Genomic DNA, 11545 nt, shown 5'->3' with positions numbered 1-11545 from the left:
TGATGCTATCCCCCGCCACAACCTAACAAATAAAATATATAACACAGACATGCACAATAACACCAAAAGATGGCTGGCCAATTATCTGGCAGGCAGGAATGCTCATGTGTCATATAATGGCCAATCATCGCACATCAGAAACATTAAGAACGGAGTACCACAGGGCTCGGTTCTATCCCCCACATTATTTAATCTATACATGCATGACTTACCCACGCCAGACACCTCAGAAATACAAATCTCTTCCTACGCAGACGACATAACAATCACATGCACACATCGTAACACAGACAAAACTGCAGAAATAACCAGCCTTACCTTGACACACTCAACACATGGTTCATCACAAACAGACTCAAAATAGCTCCAACCAAATCTACAGCAACACTTCTCACCAACTGGACAAAAGAACACAAATACATACCTCATCTCTACATCAACAACACTCTAATACCACACACAAACACACCAAAAATTCTTGGTGTAACATACGATACATCCCATGTCTTTCAAACAACACCTCACAAACATAAAAAACAAATGCACACCTAGACTTAACGCACTTAAGTCAATCACTGGAACAACATTTGGACAAAACAAAGAAACTAATATAACAATATACAAACAATGCATACGCTCAGTGATGAATTATGCGAGTCCTGCATGGGCTCCTAATCTCAGTGAGACACACCACAACACCCTTCAAATCATACAAAACAAAGCCCTAAAAACAATTACAGGCTGCACAAATACATCACCTACAGACCATTTACACCATGAAACAAAAGTCCTCAAAGTCAAGGACCACCTCGACATGAGAGGCACACAAACACTTGCTGCAGCCACCTCAAACACATCACACCCGCTACACTACATAGCAGAACACCCACACACACCAAGAAACATTAAAACTACACCCAAAGACCTTTATTACACACAGATACTCTCTTCTCTTCCTCCACAACCACCAAATACCAGCCTCCGGAAACATATTCATAATCATATCACTCACCGCTCCATTAACACACTGAAAGACAACACACTGCTGCATGCCAGACCCCCTGATATCCACCCTTCTGAATCCTCTCTCCCACGTAAGGACAGAGTCCACTTGGCCAGACTGCGATGCGGTCACCACCCAGCACTTCTAAGCTACCAGAAGAGGCTGGACGACCGTGTTGTGAACAGCTGCCCAGGATGTAACACTTCACCCCATACCATACAACACATAATGGAAGACTGCATTATACACAATCATGCACGCAAACAACACAACATACACTCTATAAAGGATTTGTGGGAAAACCCAGTTTCGGCTGTGGCCTTCCTTGGGGAGACGGGACTGCTCGGACAGACAGTCTAGGGAACGACAACAACAACAACAACAAATGGGTTTTATGATGGGTGAATGCTTTGATTCAACCACACCCCTTATAAGAGGGAAAGGGCCTTTTAGTACATGTATGTAAAAATAAAATACAATTTCCTTGAACAAGGCAGTACCAACTTTACTTATTCCTGTGACTCCTTCAATACAGCCAGGCGTTGATTAACCTTATGGATGTCACAGATTCGTTGTGGAGTGCTAACACTAGCACTTGCAGAACTAACAGAAATATTAGAAGGCAAGCTTGAGGTTGATGAATATATAAGAGAGTTATCCTTCACTAAAGACATACGTTTGGGAGGTGAAGGTGAGCAGGAGTTGGAGGAAATGTCCTTTGTATCCTTAAAAGGAGTTTTTCTAGGTTTAACTGATAATGCAGTTTTGTCTTTGAAGTTTTCTTGATTCTGGATTGGAGTAGTTAGTCTAGTAAACCAACCTGCAAAGGCCTCACTGAAATTGTCAGTAAAGTTAAGCAGTTCACTTTTGGCAGGAGTGACAGCTTTTAGTATTCTTGTAAAATCTTGCCAGACTGAAGTCTCATTATTGGATGAAAATATGCCAAACTCTGAAGGCTCATGAACAGAGCTTCTCTGGCCCTTGCATCCAGAGACATCACAAAATATCTCTTCAGTTGTATCTCCTGACCCTATCGATGGAAACTCAGGGGTAAAGGATGTATCATGGATTATTATACCTTTAAGAGGGGACCAACCCACTTTCTCAGCACCAACTGTGGACATTCGTTCAGTCTTAAATGGCTCTTGACCTTCCTCAGCACAGTTTGCCACACTGCAACTCTTTCTTTTCTCCAGATTCTCGCTCCCGGCCACAAGAACTGTTTCTGATTTTGTCTTTTCACTCTCAGTCAAACTGGTCAATGCAGAGAGACTTCCAGCTATGGATGTGAGATTCTCAAGAATTTCTGTAAATATAAAACATTGCATTCAGTCACACACAAAAAATAAGTGGTATGAAGTAGAAGACAGGTCAAGAAAGTATGATCAAATTCATGAATCAAATAAACAAGAAAGAAACAATGTAAATATGGATGTATTGAGTTAGTCTGGTATGCCAAATGAAGCAACATATAGTAAGTACTAACAATACATTTTCAATAAGCCCATTCTGTTATGAGTAATTCACCTGATAATTCTTCTCCTGGGCAGGTTATATTTGAGACATCAGGGTTCACAGTCAAATGTTCTGTCTGGGGAGTTGACAAAGTAGAGGGAAGAGATGCCTGTCTGTGGTGATGAGATGCCAGAGAAGAGAAAGAAAGCAAAGAAGGTAGAGTAGTAGATCCTAAGGAAGATATGTAGATGGAAGAGTCAGTCTGTGACCCAACATTAAGTTCTCTCTGTTGATTTTCTTCCTCCTCAGTGACAGACTTCTCTCTCTCTATGACAACTTTTTCTGCTTCTTGTTTATCATCTTCCCTGTCACTTTCAGGTTCAACAACATGCTGCACGGCCTCTAGGTCCTTTTTAGGTTCTTTCACAAGACTGTCCAGGTTCACTTGGATCTCACGTACCTTTAACAGAAGAAATAACAGTTGAAATAAGGTTGAAAAATCAGTCTATTACTTTGTTTCTTAGATCTATGGCCCCTAAGGTATCTGACAAAGGCTAAAGACTGTCCACAGAACAATTATAAAATTTGTATCATAATCAATATCTACCTAATACTTGGAAGAGAGCAATACATGAATAAAAATAAAAATATTGGTATAACAACTATAAAATATGGATACCAACTAAGTTGGAACCATACATGAATTTCAAGCAACAAACATGTGATAAATTTGAGAGTAAGAGACCAGACCTCATGAGTGTTGATCCTTTCTTTATGCAGTACACCTACAATAAGGTAAACACATCAGCAAATATCTATTTGGGAGAGCCTTTGGATTGTCTATACTGCTTTACTTAATTTACCCAATTGTAGTATACAGCAAAGGAGCAAAGCTCATTGGGGCCCATCTCCTACTTTCCATTTGATCCTACCTAGCCTCAAACTCATATATGGTTCCAACTTTGTATCCTTAATTTTCAATAATCATATTTAGATTTCAATTCATGTCTTGTTCCAGCTTGGGCTATATCACCTTCTAATCTAATCCAAGTATTAAATGCATCTATATAGAAAACTACATTTGTACACATCCTTTAGACATTTAGTCTTTCTTAACCTCTTCAATATGAGTTGAATACTTGTGCACACATTAGACTGCCTGACGTATGATGATGAATGTTATAAAATAGTTACAGCTGTAATACTCATTCTCTTTCACCCTGAATGTTGACAACTACAGAAAACCCAATCAAGCCTGTTCACAGAATATGGGGGTCACTCAGCTACAACTACAAAATGAATATAACCAGGAAGCCAATCCAGGTGCTTGTACTGCATGACCCATATAATTATGATGTCCAATGCACTGTTGGCCTGGACTAAAGATGGTAGTGTCTGATGGTTCAGCTTTGGTGTCACAACACTGCTGTGTTATTGTTTCCATAAATGCTATACAAAATTAATCATTTCTATTATGTTCAGTCCCCCACAAAGTCATAAGTTCTGGGTATGGGCCTGATACATGAGTGGAAAAGGTGGTAAGGAAACTCAGGTTGAACCAGGAACACTAATGTAATCTAATGTTTTGCCTTTACGTCTTCTTCAGAGTAACAGAATAATAATATAGAACATCGTAATATATACACTCATAGCAGATCATCTTGTCGGATGTCTTACAATGCTGTGTGCTGATTGGTCCGTTCTTTTTCTGAGGATCAGCCTGGCTGCAACCAATGACAAGTTGGAAAACCCTTCTCTGTGGTTGGTGACCTCTCCTGAAATGACGTGTGCGGCTTCCAGTAGCCTCCTCATTCTCTTCCCAAGCCCCATGTGGAGAGGGCGAGCATTCTCCCATTTAGGAACATGTTCCTGCAACTCTGCATGCACCACTAAGGAGTTGGAGGTTCTGTGGTCCCATAGGTCATTTTTGTGTTCTCCTGTCCTTTTTGCAAGTCCCCCTTTGACATCTCACCATAATATACAGCAGAACATCCACCACACAGTATGCTGGATTGTATGTTTTCGTCTACTTTATTAAGCATACAAAGCTTATTGTCCATGATCCCTCAGGCAGCACAACCAATATATCATCTACATAGCAAACCAATCACAGCCTCTTCCCATGATGTGTAGTAGCCTTCCTTTCCTAATGTCTCCATATATAGTGACACCATGACTGCACTCCGAAGGGAGCCCATAGTCAAACCTCGATGTTGTGTATACTCCTGGTCTTCAAATGTGAATGCACCAAAATTTAGGCATTGAGGCACTAAATCCAGATAGTCCACTTTTCTGACTGGTAAGTCATCTTCATCCATGGAGTTGACTGCCCTCTTTACCGCCTCTTTAGCCCCCTTCACACTTACATTTGTAAAGATCTGTTTCACATTAAAGCTGGCTGGCTTTTTCTTCTCGAATTTCAGACTCTTGAGCCATTCAATCAGATCTGCAGAGTTGCGGTGTGCGCCACTTATCAAACCCAACATGGAAGGCACGGGTTTCATGAGTTGTTTGGCTAGTTGGTGTGGTGCACTGCCTATTCCTGATGTAATTACTCTCATTGGATTACCCAGGTTGTCCACCTTTGGTGGTCCTGAACAAAAAGGGGCAAATGTCTTCTTGGGTTTCTGGAGGAGGCCCCCTGCAGCAGAATAGAAAAAAACTGACCTAGATGCAACCATCACACTAAGGCCACCAAAAACCTCATCCTAGCAATACCCTGACAACATATTTCTTTGAGTGACTTGTGAGTAGAGCCAGGTGTGGAGGAGGAATGGGGATGGTTCAAGGAGGGAGTCTTAAAGTGTGCAAAGATGGTGTGTGGAACAAGAAGGACAGGAGGAAATAGAAGAAAGGGTAGTGAATGGTGGGATGAGGAAATGAAGAAGGTTGTAGAAGAGAAGAAGCGAGCTTTCACAAATTGGTTACAAAATAGGACGAGGGAGTCATACGAGAGGTACAAAGAAAAGAAAAGAGAAGTAAAGCAAAATGTAAAGGAGGCAAAGAGGAGAGCAGATGTGAAATGGGGTAAGAGTATGACAGAAAATTTTGAAAGTAATAAAAAGATGTTTTGGAAAGAAATTAAGAGAGGAAGAGGAGGCAAATCAAGTAAAGAAGAAAAGGTAAAAGGTGCAGATGGAGAGATGATAATGGAAGAGAAGGCAGTAAGGGGAAGATGGGCAGAATATTTTAGGGAGTTGCTAAATGTGAAGGAGGATAGGGAAGGAAAGATAGCTGCAGTAGGAAATGCTAAGAAAATGACCATGATGAGTGAGGAAAATGGAGGAGAAATAAGGAAGGATGAAGTGAAGGCAGTTGTTAAGATGATGAAAGCAGGTAAGGCACCTGGTCTGGATGGATGCCATACAGAATGTCTAAAAAAAGGAGGTACAGCAATGGTGGACTGGCTAGTGAGGTTATTCAACCACTTCCATATGGTGACGCCTACGTAGGCGTCATGAGGAGCAAGTGGGTACGCGATGATGCCAACGTTGGTGTCTTGATTATATTTATTGTAGTCTAAACTGGCTTCATCATATTTTCTATGGTTATCAAAATTCACGGGTGAAAGAGAACGAACGATTGAGCACTGACTTTATTTTTTATAATGCGATTATTATGACGCAACATCGCACGTTGGGCAGCTAATGCTGCCAGACGTGCGATGTGCCCCAGAGTGAAGAGGTTAATGTTTGCTGGAGAGAGGGTAGAGTGCCAGAGGACTGGAGGAGTGCCTGTATAGTTCCACTTTACAAGGGAAAAGGGGACATGTGTGAGTGTAGTAGTTTCAGAGGGATCAGCTTGTTAAGTGTAGTTGGGAAGGCTTATGGGAGGATCTTGATTGAGAGGATTAGAAGAACAGAAGGAGTAATTGGTGAGGAACAGTGTGGATTTAGGACAGGTAGAGGTTGTGTAGATCAGATTTTTGTGGTAAGACAGATATGTGAGAAAGCTATAGGAAAGGGGAAGGATGTTTTTTGGGCCTTTATGGATCTGGAAAAGGCTTATGACAGGGTAGACAGAAAGGCACTGTGGGAGGTTTTGCGGATATACGGGATAGGAGGAAAGCTTCTAGGAGCTGTCAAGAGTTTTTATGAGAGTAGTAGAGCTTGTGTCAGGATTAGAAATGGAGAGAGTGAGTGGTTCGAGGTAAAGATGGGACTTCGTCAAGGATGTGTTATGTCGCCCTGCCTGTTCAACTTATACATGGATGGGGTAGTGCGAGAGGTAAATGCAAGGGTAGCTGGTCAGGGATTGGAGATGGTTAAAGAAAATGGAGAACAGTGGGAGATGAGCCAGCTGTTGTTTGTGGACGACACTGTGCTTGTGGCAGGATTCAGAGGAGGGATTGAGGAAGTTGGTGACAGTTTGGGAGAGTGTGTGATAGAAGAAAGTTGAATATAAATGTGGGTAAAAGTAAGGTGATGAGATGTACAAGGGGTGAAAGTGGCAGTAGTCTGGAAGTGAGCATTAAGGGAGAGCGACTGGAGGAAGTGGATAGTTTTAGATACTTGGGTGCAAATGTGGCAGGAAAAGGTGGAGTGAAGGTGGAGGTTGAATGTAGATTGAGAGAAGCGAGTAAATGCCTTGGTGGATTAAAAAGTGTAATGAGGAATAGACATTTGGGATGGATGCTAAGAGGAGACTATATGAAGGAGTGATGTATGAGGTAGAATGGGTGGGGGGATGGGGGTTGAGGTAGTATGTGTGAGCAAATTTTGACGCAGCCCGAAGGGATTTCTCCCCGTCTTCTCCTTTATGCATGGGGGGATGGAGAGGGGGGTTGCCGATTTAATGAAGCTGCCTTGCTGTGGATGTGCTGTGTCTTGCGACACTGCTTCTGACCCAGGGCAGTGGACAAGGTGCAGGGATGGCCCATCATCCAGGAGGTGCTAAGATGAGAGGGATGGTGGAGGGGTGTGGAGTGTATTTAGGGATGGAATGGGTGGGAATGACTTTATGCCTTTTCCTTTTTGGCTACCTCCCTTGTATGTATGATTGTGCCAACAACACTGTATGGGGCAGAAACATGGAACATAAGTGAGGAAGAGAGAAGGAGTTTGAATGTGTTTGAGATGAGGTGTCTGAGAAGTATGATGGGGGTTACTAGGCTAGATAGAGTGAGAAATGAGGGTTGATAAAAGAGTATTAGGACGGTTTGGACACATAGAAAGAATGAGTGAAGAGAGACTAGTAAAAGAGGTATGGAAGGCAGATGTGGAGGAAGTGAACATGAAGGGACGTCCTAGGATGAGGTGGATGGATGGGGTGAAGGGGGCTGTGGGAAGAGGGGAATGTCTGTTGAGGAAGGACGGGAGATGACAGAAGATAGGGGTGAATGGAGAATGGTTGTATATGGATGATGTTGTAATGCATGAGGTGGAATGGGGGGTGAGGTAGTATGTGTGAGCAAATTTTGACGCAGCCCGAAGGGATTTCTCCCCGTCTTCTCCTTTATGCATGGGGGGATGGAGAGAGGGGGTTGCCGATTTAATGAAGCAGCCTTGCTGTGGATGTGCTGTGTCTTACAACATTGCTTCTGACCCAGGGCATTAGACAAGGTGCAGGGATGACCCGTCATCCAGGAGGTGCTAAGATGAGAGGGAGGGTGGAGGGGTGTGGAGTGTATTCAGGGATGGAATGGGTGGGAATGATTTTATGCCTTTTCCTTTTTGGCAACCTCCCTTGTTAGGGGGAAAAAACCTTGGTATATGTATGTATGTATGTATGACTTGTGGGCCAATCTGTTGGTTGTTGTCAATTAACTGAGAACCATGGTTCTCTTGCAGGACATACCTATTGCAAAGGTTTGATTAATTGAGTGAGTGACCTACTGCATTTCTCTGGGATTTAAGTGGTTGCCTTTTATCAACCTAATGTACCCAGCTTAAATATACCAAAAATTCACTTAACCCCTTCCATACGGTGCCGCACACGTAGGCGTCATGAGGAGCAAGTGGATTCGCGACGCTGCCATATCGGCGTCTTGATTAAATTTATTTTAGTCTCCCCTTATTTTTTACATTCTCCCAAATGCGCCCTTAATCCCATTCTCTGTGGTTTTCAAAATTCGCGGGTGAAAGAGAGAACGATCGATATAAGCGGCGACTATATTTTATGATGCGAATATTATTTCGTTACGTCGTACGGCTGGCATTGGCTGCTGCCCGCGAGATTTAAGTCCCGTATTGAAGTGGTTAAGTGCTTTCCTACTTTATAGAAAACAATATACAAATAAATCAGTCTTATAATTTTACTGCAGACTTGAGAATAATAAAAATCAAGTCCACATGTAAATTATGATAAACATCTCTCAGCATTCACATACACTATTCCCCTGAAACACTTCATGATTATTACAATGAATTTCTTGCTTATTGATATCATAACATGGATAAAAAAAAATACATACCTTTAGGGTAAAGTTCCGGCGAGAGGTTCTGGTTGAAGAACAATGAAAAGCATTAGTTGAGTGGCTCAGGAATTTGCTTATGTCAATGGAGACATCTGCTCTGACAGTAGTCTCTGCAGTAACAATACCAGGAGGCAGCTCACCTGTGATTTGAGTCAAAATAATTTTGTCTAAAACTGTGTTGTTTTTAATTCCTCATGGACTTATTGAATATTGGGATCATATGGTAAAACTTTATACATACATATGTCAAAGGCTATTTCCCCCTTACAAGGGAGGTACCCAAAAGACAAATGCATGAAATCCACCCCCACCCATTCCATCACCAATATTCCAGACCGACTCAGCATCCCTTCCTCCCTCTTATCTTGGCCCCTCCTGGATGACAGGTCATCCCTGCATCTCGCCCACTGCCCTGGATCAGAAGCAATGTAGCAAGACAGAGCACATCCGTAGCAAGGCCACTTCATTTAATCGACGACCCCCCTCTCCATTCCCTCATGCAGAAAAAGAGAAGATGTGGAGAAATGTAATTTACACATACTCCCTCTCATTTACACATACTCCCTCACCCCCCATCCTTCACTCCCATGCATCACATCATCATCCACACACAACCATTCTCCACTCATCCCTATCTTCTGTCTTCTCCCTTCCTTCCTCAACAAAGATTCCTCTCTTTCCCAATGCCCCTAAATATTTTTTAACTACCTCTCTTATAGGCAAGAAAAAAGCCTTTGGTATGTATATGTATGTAAGTATGTATGTATGTATGTATGTATGTATGTATGTAAATTTTCCAAGACCAATTTCCCCAGGTTTGTCCCTTTTTGTTTTGATAACCATTTCATTTCTGCTGAATAATTAACTATGGCTTGTTCACAATTTAGCCCTATGATAGTCAAGATTCAATTTTATACACATACATACTCTATATGAAAATATTAGCAACATTACCAGACAATTTACAATAAGAGGTTTGCTGAGCCTGTTCAGAGACATGATTCTGAGATAGGTGTTCTTCTGTGATATCCATTGCCGAGTTGTCTTCATTCAGGCTTGAGGAAAGGCGAGATACAACAGTAAGTGCAAACTGAAGGCGTTTCAGCAGACTCCTACGGCAAGCACGGTCTTCTGGAGCTTCCAAGGCAGAGCGCAAACAGGACATAATTTCCTGACTAGCTGAAATTCAAATACATATTTTCAGTAAGACCACTTTCATGGTTGCTCAACTGTATTGGCTACTGCCAAGCTGTGCCTCTGAACCCAAATCCCACCATTGGGCACCATCAGAATTCCACTGCCTCCTGCCACCTGGATTGCGACTACGGGCTTCCCGAGACCCCTTTCTCCTCCCCTGTCCACAATTCTGCAGCACTATTACCAAAGGACTTCATGATGTTAAGTAGAAGAATGAAATTATTGTTAATTCACGGGAGACGAGTTCAACACTAACTATATATACCGTATTTTTCGGACCATAAGGCGTGGGCAAAATCCTTAAAACAGGCCAAAATCGGGTGGTGTGCCTTATCGTGAGGTGCGCCTTATGTGTGGCTTCAGTGCAAAAAAAATGCCTCGGACAGTGACGTACTATTTTGACACGTTTCGTAGCTAGCCTGCCGACAGCGACAGTGCATAGGCCTAGCAAAAGTTACAACCAAGTTATAACCAAGCTGCATGTATCTAGACAAGAAAATTGAGAAAACTTCGACAGTTTTCGAGTCCATGCCACCGCATTCATTCACGCTATCATGGCTATGACATGATAGTGTCCACAACACAGCCAGCCATTTTGCATTGGTCTAGTCTCGCTCCACTCCGACTGTAGTCATTTGGGTATTTTTTTAGTTTCGACCATGGGCGCAATATAGGAATAGAAAATTAATTATTAATTTTGTAAATTAAAATTTATCAATGTAATATGTAATTTTGTGGGCAGAAATGAAAATAAAAAATACCTTGCTACAAGCAAATATGCTAATGAACAAAGTTGGTAGCATAGGATCGGGACGCCATCTTGTCGTCTGTCAATTGACGGCCTTGGTACTTCCTATAGTACCTCGCCAGGTACATTTTCTTGAAGGAATGTTATGGAGAGGAGATACATGCATTCCTTCAAGCTGCACGAACTTTGTATACCCCGCAAGGTGAGAGTGGTTGAAAAGCCCACCAACGTCTCTCACGACGACGACAACGAGGACGAGCCGGATGACATTTAATTTGCAGGTAATGATTCATTAACCACTTCACTACGGGACTTAAATCTCGCGGGCAGCAGCCAATGCCAGCCGTACAACGTGTCGTAATAATACTTGCATCATAAAATATAGTCACCACTTATATTGATCGTTCTCTCTTTCACCCGCAAATTTTGAAAACCACAGAGAATGGGATTCAGGGCACATTTGGGAGAATGTAAAAACACAGGCGCGACTACAATAAATATAATCAAGACGCCGATATGGCAGCGTCGCAAATCCACTTGCTCCTCATGACACCTACATAGGCGGCACTGTATGGAAGGGGTTAAACACAGGTTAGGTTAGGTTAGACGAATTTATCATCCTTTCATTTCTTCGACGTCAGCATCTATCATAACAAACATGGTGTACCATTCATCCGTCACGACTTCGTTACTTATGAAATCAGTTTTAGCACCTTTTTTGTTTTTT

At 42.2% G+C, this 11545-nt stretch overlaps 1 protein-coding gene across 2 annotated transcripts in view; it reads right to left on the bottom strand.

Annotated features, from left to right (window-relative positions):
* Positions 1-313: 313 nt before the first annotated feature.
* The window catches only part of Sry-alpha (Serendipity alpha), a 33234-nt gene continuing 22002 nt past the window's right edge, over positions 314-11545 (bottom strand). The window contains exons 11-14 of one of the 2 annotated variants that reach the window (XM_076179117.1): positions 9828-10052; positions 8871-9013; positions 2531-2918; positions 314-2309 (exon numbers count right to left, since the gene is read on the bottom strand). In XM_076179117.1, coding sequence (XP_076035232.1) covers positions 1513-2309; positions 2531-2918; positions 8871-9013; positions 9828-10052 — 1553 coding nt within the window. In that variant the 3' untranslated portion in view covers positions 314-1512. The remainder of the gene's footprint in view (positions 2310-2530; positions 2919-8870; positions 9014-9827; positions 10053-11545) is intronic. The other variant, XM_076179118.1, reaches the window with a different exon arrangement.

This window comes from Oratosquilla oratoria, chromosome 42, assembly GCF_046742065.1.
Source record: "Oratosquilla oratoria isolate Oo_2021 chromosome 42, ASM4674206v1, whole genome shotgun sequence".
Classification (NCBI taxonomy): domain Eukaryota; kingdom Metazoa; phylum Arthropoda; class Malacostraca; order Stomatopoda; family Squillidae; genus Oratosquilla; species Oratosquilla oratoria.
This window is presented reverse-complemented; position numbering and strand designations above follow the sequence as displayed.